Source organism: Podarcis vaucheri (genome assembly GCF_965113315.1).
Source record: "Podarcis vaucheri genome assembly, chromosome: 8".
In the NCBI taxonomy this organism is placed as follows: Eukaryota; Metazoa; Chordata; class Lepidosauria; order Squamata; family Lacertidae; genus Podarcis; species Podarcis vaucheri.
In genome coordinates, this window is record NC_138766.1 from 56,372,924 (window position 1) to 56,387,074 (window position 14,151).

Sequence of the window (14,151 nt, forward strand, 5' to 3'; positions counted from 1 at the left end):
CTTAATTCTTTTCACAATAATTTATATATTACTCCTTACAAAAGTTCTTTTAACCCTACAAGCGATGTCAATTGGTTACAGTTGCTTTCCAAATACGTCGAAATCTTCTTCCATTCCTTTAGGAAAGTCTGGTCCTCCTGGTTCCAAATTTTCCCGATTAATCTTGCCATCTCAGCATAGTTCATCAATTTCTCTTGCCACTCTTCTTTAGTTGGCATTTCTTCTTGCTTCCATCTTTGGGCTAACAATATCCTTGCTGCAGTTATCGCGTATAAAAACATTTTTTTATCATTCATATGAATTTCTGTACCCACAATACCCAGTAGAAGGGCTTCTAGTTTTTTAACAAATGTATATTTCAACATTTTTCCCCCAATTCATTATAAATCATTTCCCACCACATATGGTAAAAAGTACCCTCATTTTCTTTACATTTCCAACATTTGTTATCTGTTTTGTACATTTTAGCTAACTTCACTGGTGTTATATACTACCTGTATATCATTTTCATAATGTTTTCTTTCAATGCACTGCAAGCAGTAAATTTTATTCCCACTTTCCATAATTTTTCACAATGCTCTATTTGTATATTATGACCAATATCTTTGGCCCAATGAATCATAACCTATTTAACTTCCTCATCTTTCAAATGCCATCCCAACAGTAATTTATACATTTTAGATAATATTTTAACTTTGTTATTTAATAACTCCAATTCAAATCTTGATTTTGTATATCCAAATCCATTTTTGTTTTTGTGTTATTCTTAGATATATGCAGAAACTGGGATATGATGCCTGTGTAGCCTTTGTAAATAGAGAATAGCTATGGGAGAAACTCTTGTACAAATATTGATGAGACATTGGGCCCTGGTGAAGGGATCATATACTAACATGGATCTATGTGTTTGCACGGGGGCAAATTTAGACTTTATAGCATAGTATAAAAAAGTACAAACACGGTCAAAGAGACTTGTTCTGGTCTTATCTAGACCCTGTTTTCACATCAAAACCTTGTTGAATCATTTATGGAGTGCCCAATTCAATACTCATACAGCCAGATATATTACAATGTTAATGTGACCAGTACCTGCAATATTGTGAAGCTGAGGCTCCAATACTTTGGCCACCTCATGAGAAGAGAAGACTCCCTGGAAAAGACCCTGATGTTGGGAAAGATGGAGGGCACAAGGAGAAGGGGACGACAGAGAATGAGATGGTTGGATGGTGTTCTTGAAGCTACCAGCATGAGTTTGATCAAACTGCGGGAGGCAGTGGAGGACAGAAGTGCCTGGCGTGCTCTGGTCCATGGGGTCACGAAGAGTCGGACACGACTAAACGACTAAACAACAACAACAACCTGCAATATTGCAATATGGAGCAATCTGGCACTGACACAGTGGCTGCATCCAGATGCCATGGTAAACAATGGTTTGTCATAACCAGTGGTTTATTGTGATGAGAATGAGGCTATCCACCCCTGTGCTTCCCCTTTCCCCTCTCCTCCAAGACATCCGCAAGGAGAAGGTCAGAATATTTCACTTTCAACTTCACTTCAACCAGTTTGAACCAGGCTTGTTTCATACAGATCATAGTTATGATTAACCACAATTTGTTGGATTCTGATAATACAGCAACATGAGAGCAAAACTCAGATTTGATGTGGCTAGTTCTAAGTCCGATTTAACCTGTGGTTATGATTATTATTTTTCTTTTTTTTGTATACAGGTAGCTACTCTCTGTCCATGAGGGACTATGACAGACAACATGGTGATGTCGTCAAGCACTACAAAATCAGAAGTCTAGACAATGGAGGATATTACATCTCTCCAAGAATTACTTTCCCCTGTATCAGTGACATGATCAAACATTACCAAAGTAAGCCAGTACCTTTACTGGACTATTATTAAAATGCAAGTTGTTATCAAATAATTATATAAGAAAAACTATTGCTGTATTTCAGATCAGTCAAGTCAAATGCATTCTAACTTATAGTGCAGATTGTGTAAAGGTGGACATTGATGAAAGTTCTACACAACTCTCTCAAGGGTGGGAACTAAAAGTATGTCAGCTTTGATCACAGGATTTTACATCAGCCTGAAACCGAGTTGATTGTATGAGAAATATCAGCTCAGTGTAAATGGGAACACTTTGCTTGCTGAGTATAAGCAATATTTAAACACTAGTATGGACATAGTGATAAGCTGAGAAGTTATCGGCATTGTAATTATTGTGTGCCAACACGGTGGCAATCTTGTGAACATATTTGATGTGGGAAAGTAAAACCACGAGTGACATTTAAAAAGAACATGTAGCTCATGCATAGTAATGCATTATACAGAAGTTTGCTGAAAAACAACAACAACCCATGAAGCTGTTTTCATCAACTGGGAAAACCATACTCAATCTGATTGCAGATCTTAAATACTTCAGGGCAAGACTTTTAATATATGGCATTTGGCAAAATAATGATCCTTGGTTTAAAACTATGAGCCTTCACTTCATATGAGTGTATTTTCTGAGGTTAAAACAGGTGACAGCTATACTTAAGAAATTCCTTTTAATTTAGATCCCACCATTTGTCCTAAGAGTTCTGGGTGGGTTACAACAACACATATATAAAGCAAACTCATTAAAACAAAAAGAATGACACTTAATCTATGAATTCCTGGGATCTTGGCATGCTCTATATTCAGAAGCCTAAACAATATTTACTTACCCCAGTGACCAAAATAGGTTTTCATAGGACACATATCTGACTAAAATCTATCAACTGTTGATAGTTGTCAGCAATCCATGTAAGATGCAAACTGCAGCATCTACTGGTGTAGTTAAAGTTATCCTTCTGTTCATGGCAAAAGGAGGCAAATAGGCATTTAAAACTGAGAATCATGAAGGGTATGCCTCCCACCAGTTGCCATATACCAGCCTTCCTCAACATGGTGCCCTCCACACTGCAACTCAGACCACTAGCCATGCTTTCTGTGGTTGATTGGAATTCTAGTCCGAAACATCTGGAGGACCCAAGTTGTGGAAGGCTGCCACATACCAAAGTGAGAGAATATTTTGTCCCAGTTGCATGTATCTGAACTACTACACCATGTTGCGTCAAGGTCAGAGGGAAAAATCCAGTGCAGCAGAACCTATGGCACATGTTGTGTTGGTTACCAGCAACGAAGAAAATACCGTATTTTTTGCTCTATAAGACTCACTTTTTCCCTCCTAAAAAGTAAGGGGAAATGTGTGTGCGTCTTATGGAGCGAATGCAGGCTGCGCAGCTATCCCAGAAGCCAGAACAGCAAGAGGGATTGCTGCTTTCACTGTGCAGCAATCCCTCTTGCTGTTCTGGCTTCTGAGATTCAGAATATTTTTTTCCTTGTTTTCCTCCTCCAAAAACTAGGTGCGTCTTGTGGTCTGGTGCGTCTTATAGAGCGAAAAATACGGTAGTTTTGTTCCTGTCGGGTTTTCAAAAAATTCTTGCAAGCAGGATTTAAAAGAAAAACTAAATCTCTACATGTATGTTGTCCTTTGTTATGCACTTTGGTGTTGCTTAAGGTACAAATGTAAGGATGTTTGTCTCTTAAACAGAGCAGCCAGATGGATTATGCAGAAAGTTGGAGAAGGCATGCCTCAGTCCCAAACCACAGAAACCGTGGGATAAAGATGCCTGGGAGATTCCGCGGGACTCAATCAAATTAGTAAAAAAGCTTGGAGCCGGTCAATTTGGAGAAGTCTGGATGGGTATGATATTTGAATATGTAGATAATTCAGATATTTAGCAACATGTGTGACACCACAGTACTGACATGCTAGGTTGTTAACTATGTTCATGTTCAGTGATGCAACATAAGAAATGAACTAGGCTCATTCATTTGTAAAAATGCCCCATTTTGTTTGAACTCCTAGAATGGGGAAGCGCCATATGTGTGCATGCTCGTAAAGATTTATTCCCCTTCCCCACTCTGAGGAAATTCTGTGCTGAATTCAACTAAACTGCACGAGTCCCACTAGTGCATCAGGCTTTCCCCCCATGTACCCCCGCATTTTGGCTCTGGGAGGTGTCAGTAGAACCCCAGAACAGCACACAAGGGAAAGGGAAATAATTCCTTCTGTCAAGCAGAAATGCTTGCCCTGACAGAATGATGTAATCAAGGACCAGACCCTGAAGTTAGCTTATTTGTCAGAGGCAAGAGTAATACTACTTAGTGTATATATAGTGTTGCAATCAGCATTGATTTTTCAGTTTTAGCTTTAGCTGGCTGTGTTGGAGCCTACAAATGCTACAGAAGGTGATCCACACTGTGCCTTAGTTTGAAGCTCAATTCTAATGTCATACTAACTCATTGCAACTTTCATCATCCCTGACTGTTGACCATGCAGACTTGAGTGATGGGAGTTGGAGTCCAACAACATTTGGTGTGCCATAATTTAGCCATTTCTGGTTTAAAATGTGCATTAAATTATTGTTGTTAAATGTTTTGTGAATCCCACACTGTGGGACAGAAAAAGTGTGATATCATCAGATAAACTGTGGGTAGGGATAATATCCAAATGGTCGAACATGCTTTCGATTTTGCTGTAAACCAAAATGTGAATTGACCATTTGAAGAGCAAATAATTATTTGCATGAACAATGACATCTGCTGTTGCTCTTTCTCCAGGCTCCTGTCCACCATAGTGATGGGAGTGCTCAATGGACAGAAGCTGGAAGCAGAAAAGTAGCCTTTTCATCTGTTGTTTCCTAGGCACATATCCAATGTTGTGGGGACAGACAGAGTTGCACCAGGGAGTGCACGAATAGTAACTGCATCCCTAGCTTGATTCCCATTTGACAGGATGAAGCTGGGCTCCATGTTGTACTTGGTGGATACTGTTGGGACAGGGGCAAAATCTGTTCCCTGGCACAAGGAGTCTTGGTGCCCACTAGCATTTCACTTGAGCTGCACTGCCTGTGCTTCCTTAAGTAATGCACCTTGGTATGCTTTGGTGATCCCATCTTTATGAGTTCCTCCCTTCTCTACCCACCATATTGGCTGGCCACTTTGTTAGTGTAATAGAAAACGTGCCTTCATTTTCTGGGGATGACATCATCAGGGCATTTGCTGTTTAATGAGCCCATATGAAAACAGTTCGCCTACTAAGCTAATATGCAGGGGTTATTGAAGCACTGTCAGCTGCAGAAGAAAGAACTAATTTCAGGAAGTTATGTTCCTGCGTATGTGCTCACAAAGGGTAGAGGGGGAGTGTTTCTGGTTCAAGATGTTTCCTCTTGTTTATGTGAGCCTCTTTGACGTCTAAATTTGGCTTGGTCCTCTGTGGGTTACTTTTACGTTATGGGTAAAATTACTGCACTGTGAAGCCTGACTACATTCTTCCTTTCCCTGCTACAAGTATGAAAAGCTGATTTGCATGATGGCAGACCTTTTTTGATTGGAACTAAACTGCATGCTTTGGTAGAGCTCCAGTTGCCTTTCTCCCTGGAGGGCCTAAGAGTTCCATCAGCTCCCAAGGATTGCGTTTACTTAGCACTGCTTGTTTCAGAATGATTTCAGGATGGCAAAGGAATGAAAAGAAATATAATTGTAAAAAACTAGGCTGTTCTCACATTACATTGCAGTGAAGTTACTGTTTTCCCCTCAGTGGATTTTCCAGCTCTTTCCCCTTAGCTGTTCACATTGGCATAGCTTCATTAGCGTTCTGTTTATTTCTGCTTGTGTATGGACCAGGGGGCACACCTTGGCTGGAGACGAACCAGAAATTGCTTAACAACTCCAGTGATGTGAGCTGGTTTGAGAAACAACACATTGGACAGTAGTATTTTATAACAAACTACTGGGTGCATATGCATTTTGGATCACATTGTGTGAACATGGATAAAAACTCAGTTCTGGAAGCACAGTGAGTGCACAGAAAATGGGAGTGTGATAAGAGAAGGTTTATGTTTGTTTTTGTTTTTGTTTTGTTTTGTTTTGTTTTAGGAAAATATTTTAGAATAGTGGTTGTGTTTGTACATAGTACTAAACCAGCAGTGTTGTGCGGCACTTTATTATGCTTTATTTTATTTGTATCCTGAGTTTCAGGATGCAGATATTTTCATGGTGGCTTATAACTCTATCGTGGTATGAGCTTCCATGGGCAAGAGCCTACTTTGACAGACACAGGAAATGACAGGGATGGAACTGTTTGCAAGAGGAGATTAACAATGAAATTGGAGAAATGATTTCAGTTGATCAACTGGAATCAACACCCCGCCCCAGTCTGTGTCTTCTGTCCTTTTAACAGCATAGGCAATATTTCAGATCCAAATTCTATCATCCACAGTATAATAGTTCATAGACCTACACTTTTTCCAGTGTAATATACACCATTAGCTTGGCATAATTCTTGCTGTCTACCTTCAGTCCCTAATATGGCAAGATTTGTTTCTGGTCATCTGTTGCCATAATTCTAGACCAGTGTTTCCCAAACTTGGATCTCTTGTAGCTGTTTTTGGACTACAATTCTCATCATCCCTGGCCACTGGTCTTGCTTAGCTAGGGATGATGGGAGTTGTAGTCCAAAAACAGCTGGAGACCTATGTTTGGGAAGCACGGTTTTAGACCAATCAGTTGTGCAATGTGGGTCTATTCACCATTTCTCATAGTGTGCCTGAAGCAGCAGGGGACTGAAAGGTCCTCAAAGAGCAAAGAGTTCTACAAGGCTCAAGTAAGCTAAGTAATATGCTCTAGGGAAAGGTACTGTCTAAATATGTCTGATCAGCCAGATAATGCTAATTTTGTCATGTGTCCTCTGCATCTTACCACGTGGACAGGGAACTTTTATCCTGCTTTTTGGCTTAAAAAGTTCCCAGAGCAGCTTACAGGATCGGTCATAGGCCGGTATATGCTTTGGGGCTTACAGTCTGAAAGACATCATTTATACACAATGAGAAAGGGATGTGGAGGGAAAGGGGGGAAAAACAAGTTCATGCACCAGTTCCTAAAGTTACAGTTTTAGAATGACCAGCTGAGAAGGAAGCCTGATGGAATGGCTCCTGCCAGGTGACAGTTGAAGCAGCTGATCTCTCAGCAGGGGCGATGACATGGCCATGCTTCTCTAAAAATGAAAATGCCCAGGAGAATAAAAATGTCTTTGGTGCACAGATGACATCAGACTAAGTGATAGGCAAGGCTCCCTTGGGAAAGAATCCCACTTGAAAAGGAGATACATGTTTTTGCAGGTACACGGTGAGCACTCATTGGGGAAACAGCCAACGGAGGCCTCCTGACACATGTCAACCCATATTATGTCCACCATGAAAACATTGGGATTTGAAGTCCTCTTCTTTGTAGCAGCTTTGTAGCAGCATTCTTCTGCAGTGTCAAATCATCACAGAATATTAAGCTTGCAGGAAGTTGGCAACCATCTAGTTTATATTGGTTAATGACTGTGAAAATATTTCTCCCACTTCTGCCGTGGTCTGCATTCTTCATTGACAGGATTAAATCTCAAAGTTTAATTCTTGCCATCAAAATGTATTTGTGTATTTATTTTTTTACAAAATATTATTGAAGTAAATGGGCGGTGGGGGAAATGGAAAAATGAGGTCATGTGTGTCAGGCTGCTATTCTGTACATACAGTATTCAGCCTTCTTCAACCTGGTACTCAGTGGCTGGTGGGACTTGTAGTCCAAAACATCTGGAAGGCATCAGGTTGGCAAAGACTGAAGTACAGTTTTCTAGGCCAATAAGTTGTACCTTGGATCCAGAACGGCTTGTGAGTTGAACATTTTGGCTCCCGAATGTTGCAAACCTGTAAGTGAGTGCTCCGCTTTGCGAATGTTCTTTGGAAGCTGAATGTCCAACGCGGCTTCTGCTTGAGTGCAGGAAAATTGGGGTGGAGACGCTCCTTCAGGTATATTGGGCCGAGGCCATTTAGGGCTTTAAAGGTCAGCACCAACACTTTGAATTGTGCTCAGAGACGTACTGGGAGCCAGTGTAGGTCTTTCAAGGTACGACTGTAGTAGCATTTGTTGGTGCCTGCTTGTAAATACATCATTTATAAATTTATTGTTAAAGATCTCTCATGGCAAGACATCTGACCACCACATTCAGTGCTCTGGATGTCTCTTCTCCTATAACTATCCCTTTTGTTCTAGGTTACTACAATAACAATACCAAAGTAGCAGTGAAAACTCTGAAGCCAGGCACCATGTCTGCGCAGGCATTTATGGAAGAGGCCAACCTTATGAAATCACTTCAGCATGACAGGCTGGTCAGACTCTACGCTGTAGTTACCAAAGAAGAACCAATTTATATCATAACTGAATTCATGGCAAAAGGTAGGTATTACTGAATTCATTAACCAGAAGTACCATTTGCATGTAGGAAATGGTGTATGGTACAATTGCAACAGGCACTGGCAACCGACAATTTGATAGCCATTTGTTATGGGACTGTAGTAACCTGAGTATTGGTTAGCAGTCTCTTACCCTGGGCAAAAAATATTACACATTAAATTAAGTATCATAAGAGGAATACACTTATAGAAACAAAATAGGTCAAGGTTTCATCTGTTCTGCAAATAGCCAAAGTTGTGCCCTCCAGATGTTGTTGGATTCTAACTCCCAGCATCTCCATCCAGCATGGCCAGGAATGATGAGGGTTGTCATCCAGAAACATCCTTTCATTGCACTAGAGCTCTAAGGGGCCATGGTCTGCTGAATTGCCTTCTGCCATCATCATGAGGAATTGGGGGGGGGGTGAACCTGTTCTATGGATTATAATTAAAAAATCATGCAGCAGGTTACATTTGAACTTTGCAGTGGGTAGGAGATGAAAGCTGGAGGGCGGTTCATGCCAAATTTGGGATAGAATAGATAAGTGGCTTATTTTGAACCAATTAACATTTGTTTGTTTTTATTTCATAAAATTTATACACCACATGATTGCAAAAACCACCACCCTCAAAGTGGTTTACAAAAGAGAAAACAAGGAAAAAAATACATACCGTATTTTTCGCCCCATAGGACGCACTTTTCCCTCTCCAAAAATGAAGGGGAAATGTGTGTGCGTCCTATGGGGTGAATGCAGGCTTTCGCTGAAGCCTGGAGAGTGAGAGGGGTCGGTGCGCACGGACCCCTCTCGCTCTCCAGGCTTTGCGCAGATCTCCGCAAGCCGTGGGAGCCAGCACCGGGTTCCCGCGGCTTGCGGAAAGTTGCCTGCATGCCGAAGGCTGGGTGCGCTGAGCTCAGTGCACCCAGACTTCGCGCACCTCTCCGCAAGGCGCGGGAGCCCAGCGCTGGGCTCCCGCTGCTTGCTGAGAGTTGCCTGTTCTGGGGGCTGGGGGAAGCTTGGGCTTCCCCCGCCCCAGCCCCGCGGCTGGGGGGGAAAATAATTTTTCCCCCTTTATTTCCCCCCCAAAAAAACTAGGTGCGCCTTATGGGACAGTGTGTCCTACAGGGCGAAAAATACGGTACTTTAAAATGCTAAAGCAGATTAAAATTAGCTTAACCTTCTAATCACCTGGGTAAGCTTGTCTAGACAAGGATGTTTTTAAGCAGGCACTCACTGAAAATAATATAGTGAAGGTGTCTGCTTGATGTCATCAGGCAAGGAATTCCAAAATGTAGGCCCTGCCATGCTAAATGATTGAGTTCTTACAAATACAGAACTTGTATGTGGCTCTATAGTAGTACAGTGGTACCTCGGGTTAAGAACTTAATTCATTCCAAAGGTCCGTTCTTAACCTGAAATGCTTCTTAACCTGAGGTGTTCTTTCGTTAATGGGGCCTCCTGTTGCTGCTGCGCCTCTGGTGTGCGATTTCCATTCTTATTCTGGGGCAAAGTTCTTAACCTGGAGCAACCACTTCCTGGTTAGCGGAGTTTGTAACCCGAAGCGTCTGTAACCCGAGGTACCACTGTACCAATTCCGCCAATTGAAGCAACTGAGTGGGAACATGCAGGGTAAATATTTGAATGGCTGTCATTTTGACAGGTGCTGCAGATTTCCCCCATCTTTCTAAGATTTTGTTGGGCTGAAGCATAGGAGAATATTTCTCTGTTCTGCATGTTGCATTGGGTCAAAGGAAACATTAGTATGTACTGTTACTTTGGCAGAAGCGTAAGTGTCTGTAGTTTTTACTGAAAATGCAGTTCCCCAACCATTTCAGCCTACGGAGAAAATTTGAAAATTCATACATGTGCTGAGTATAAGCCACTGCTGCCTAGTAATCACTTGAGAGGGAATTCGGGCCTCTATATAGCCTTTTGTTGGAATGATGCCAGGGGAAGCAGATAAGAGGTTGCCCCTCCGCTGACTGGAAAGGGCTAGAACAGGTGTTAAAGAAAATTAGGAAGAGAGAGAAACAGTCATTTAAAAGTAACAACAAATTAAAGTGAAGGAGGGATGAGAAAAAGTGGCAGTTTATGAGAAGTGGATATGTTAGGTATGGAAGAGGGGGAGGAGAAATTACAATGAGTAAAAACAGTTCTGAGAAGCTTAGTGCGGGGAGATGAAAATATAAAATAGGAAGGCCTCTCTCCTTAGAGTCTTTGGATCAACATCTTCTTCCTAAAGTGGAAAGCTGAGTCAGAATGCCTCCATACCTGATGTCTGTATTTAACTCAAGGAAACTGAACCGTGGAGCTGCTTGCTAGAAAGAAAACAGTGTGGTAAAGACTAAAAGCAATTTCCAAAGAGTGATCATAAATCAAAAGAAAACAATGTCAGTGTCAGCTGCTCATGCTGGACACTGCTTTGATAAGTCACCATTTTGTGACTGCAGGGTCTCAATAATTTCCAGCCATCTCAAGAGGCCCCTTTGAGTACAGAGTTTGGGAACGCCTAGATTAAGCAGCTAAAGACATTATCGTCTTGCATATTCCTCTCACTTTTAAGTTAGGCTCCCTGAACCCATACTCTTTCAGTTTAGCAGTGGATATACAGTAGAGAGTGGATAATGTGTTTGACCTGTTTCTTACCACCTTGTCTTGCCCTTCCATTACCACACAGGGAGCTTGCTGGATTTCCTGAAGAGTCAAGATGGTGGGAAATTACTACTTCCAAAGCTAATTGACTTCTCAGCTCAGGTAAATAATTTATTTTTATTTTTGATACTGGGCTGTCTTGGCACTGGCTATGCTTCATTTTCACCGTTGTCTGGAAGCCAGGTTTACTGAGACAGGTTTTGGATGCTGAAAGTTTGGTTTAAAGTGGATTTCTCCTGCAGATGTGGCAAGAGAAAATTGCTCTCTGAATTGCTGGGGCCCCAGGCACATTGTGTTATCCCCTACCATTTGTGGCTTAGTCAAGTCACATCTGGGTCCGTTTTGAGGAGGAAGTGGCAGGTCAACTATAGGTGGAATAATAGAATGATGTGCCTGGGTAATAGCTACCCCACTGTACAGCATGGGAAGATGTAACTGGCCTCATCCTGACCCTAGGTGTGTAAAGGCAGCCCTAACTGAAGTTTATGTACAATGTTACCTTTACTGTGTAAACTTTGCTTAGTTACGAAAGTGTAATTAATTGTATTTAGAGCGCTGCTGCCTGTTTGTCTCTCCAAATGTTGCCTGAGTTGCTGTGATGTCATGGAATATTCACAAATATTCTAATTAGCGGGGGGAATTGGCAAGAGAAGAAAGAGATTATTCTTGTGCTGTCTGGAAGAAGGTTGTGATTGTGTTTAGTAAAATAAATTGCTGCTTGCTACTGCCAAGGAGAATACAATTAATGTTGCCCGGGCCAAGGTGTAGCACTGGCTTAGTACGGTGGCAGGGGTGTCTAAGAGGTTGATATACAACCTCTGATGAGGATTGCTCCTAACCAGGAAGAAATGGGAGTGAATGAAATTTCCAGCGACAGATATTACTTCCTGTCAATGATGGGTAGCCCCAAAGAGTGTATTGCTCCTTTTTCAGAAGTGACACGTTGCAAGGGATGGGCATCCACTGGCTCAATACATCCTGGATCACCTTGCTGGTGCTTGGAGCTGTGTGAAACTGTAACAGGCTCCCAAATTCCACAAACCTTGGAAGACATATCACAGAGCAGGAACCCATTCAGAATGGTGTTCGTAGTCCCTTCCGTCAGTTTAGAGAGTGCTTCCAAGTAACTTGCACCCTTATTGTCCCCAAAGCAGTAAAAGGAGCTACGAAAGTCCCTGTAGAAACAGACCCCATGACTATGGAGTGGCTTCATCTGCACCATGCAATTAAAGCACTATTATACCACTTTAAACAGTCATGGCTTCCACCACAACATCCTGAAAACCGTAGTTTGTTAAGGGATATGAGGATTGTTAGGAACCCCCTATTCCCTTTTACAGACCTACAATTCTCAGAAAGAGGAATTGATTGTTTAAGCACTCTGGGAGTTGTAGCACCATAAAAGGAATAGGGGTCTCCTAACAACTCCCAGCATCCTTAACAAACTACCGTTTGTCTAAAGTAGTAGAATGGTGCTTTAAATGGCTGGTGTGGATGTGGCCAGAGACAGAAGCAGGGAAGGCAAGTCAGATGAGAGTCAGAGCAAGCACGTTGCATTCTGGTGAAGGTTGCACAATAGCTTGCCCTTGGTTTCGTCTTCCTTATTTTTGCAAATGGCTTTCATTCTCTTTAGAACAAATAGCAGCTGGTTGGAATATACTATGTTTTATTCATTGCTCATCTTCAAAACAATGGCAATGAAAAGAAAATGTGTATGTGGAAAAGGGCCCACAGTGCTTGGGTAGATTTTAAACAAAAACATTTAAATCCTGTTAAATCAATATTTACCAGAGGGCACAACACTACAGAGCAACATGTCCTGTACCAAATATCCTTTGAACATGACCTTAATTTCCTGTTGCAAAAGTTGGCCTCAGTCTGGCTGAAAATGGTTGTAATAGTAACAGACGCCTCATATCAACATCTTTATCTATGTCACATGCCATACTAGCAACGATTTATATCTATCTTCAGACTGTGTTACAGTTGCTTTCTTTTTCGTGGTGATTTCTTTACTAACACTTGTATATTCCACATTTCTGTTTTAAAACACACAAGTGGCTTCACAATAACACAGTTTTGAAACAGTGTAATATAGAACTTGAGTTTTAGCTTCAAACACGGCCCAGACATGGTTTAAAATAGTATTTTTCCTCATGGAAATTTTCATTTCATATAATAGATTCAGACTGTGAATAAATATTGAGCATGCCTGGTAGTTTTAATTTTTTTAATCTCTGATTACTAAATATAAGAAAAAATAAATATGCAATATTATTTCACTCTATAGGGCACCAGGAGCATTTCCAACAGAAGTATTTTTATTTTCTCTGATGCAAGTTACCATATGCAGTTACCCTAATCTTACAGCACTGAACATCATTGGTTCAGGAGTAGTGATAGAACCATTCATTAGGACTGCAAGTTGTGTTTAGAAGTTCATTCTTGGGGAACATCTGGAATGCATTGCTAGCTATTAAACGTCTGGGGGTGGGGTGGGGTCATATCTGGCGTGGAAGGGGAATCTTAAATATTTTTTTTCCTGCACTAAATTGTAAACTATGTACCTGAACTTCTTGGACATGTGGAGTAGATAAGTATGTGACCATGAGTCAATTGGAAAGGAGACCAGAACTCAGAGGTAGAGGGCATGCTTTGGGTGCAGAAGGTCCTAGGTTCAATCCCAGCATCTCTAGATAGGACTGAGAAAGAAACCCTGGGAAGGTCTTAAATCATGGTAGACAATACTAAATAGGTCAAACTTGGCAGTTTCATATGTTCATATCTCCCTTCCAGTGTACGTGCAAAAGGCGGCCTTCATACTCTCCCAATATGCCAGCCTTTACTGAATCAAATGGTATGGACTACAACTCCCATCAGCCCCAGGCAAAAGAAATGGCTTGTCTCTCTGGCCACTGGTGCTTGCCGGTGGAGCTGGCATCAGCATCTGACACCCTTAAGCAACTGTCAGGAACCTGGCACCTGGACCGAGCTGACCGATGATGCCTGCTTCAATCCCCCTTAACTTTTTTCTGGCCTGCTACTCTGAGCTGTGCCAGGTGGTTGGGTCTAACTGCCATTTTAATTTCCACAGTGCTTTCAATGTAACAACACTCTGGGGGCATTGTGGGAAATTAAAATGGTGGCTAATCCAGCCATCTGGCTGTGTTTATAGCACTGCCAC

General features: G+C 41.6%; 1 protein-coding gene across 7 annotated transcripts in view; it reads left to right on the forward strand.

Annotated features, from left to right (window-relative positions):
• LYN (LYN proto-oncogene, Src family tyrosine kinase) overlaps window positions 1-14,151 on the forward strand; it is a 43,576-nt gene that overhangs the window by 22,311 nt on the left and 7,114 nt on the right. For all 7 annotated transcript variants that reach the window (XM_082233862.1, XM_082233865.1, XM_082233863.1 and 4 more), the window contains exons 7-10: window positions 1,728-1,877; window positions 3,588-3,740; window positions 8,138-8,320; window positions 10,993-11,069. In XM_082233862.1, coding sequence (XP_082089988.1) covers window positions 1,728-1,877; window positions 3,588-3,740; window positions 8,138-8,320; window positions 10,993-11,069 — 563 coding nt within the window. The remainder of the gene's footprint in view (window positions 1-1,727; window positions 1,878-3,587; window positions 3,741-8,137; window positions 8,321-10,992; window positions 11,070-14,151) is intronic.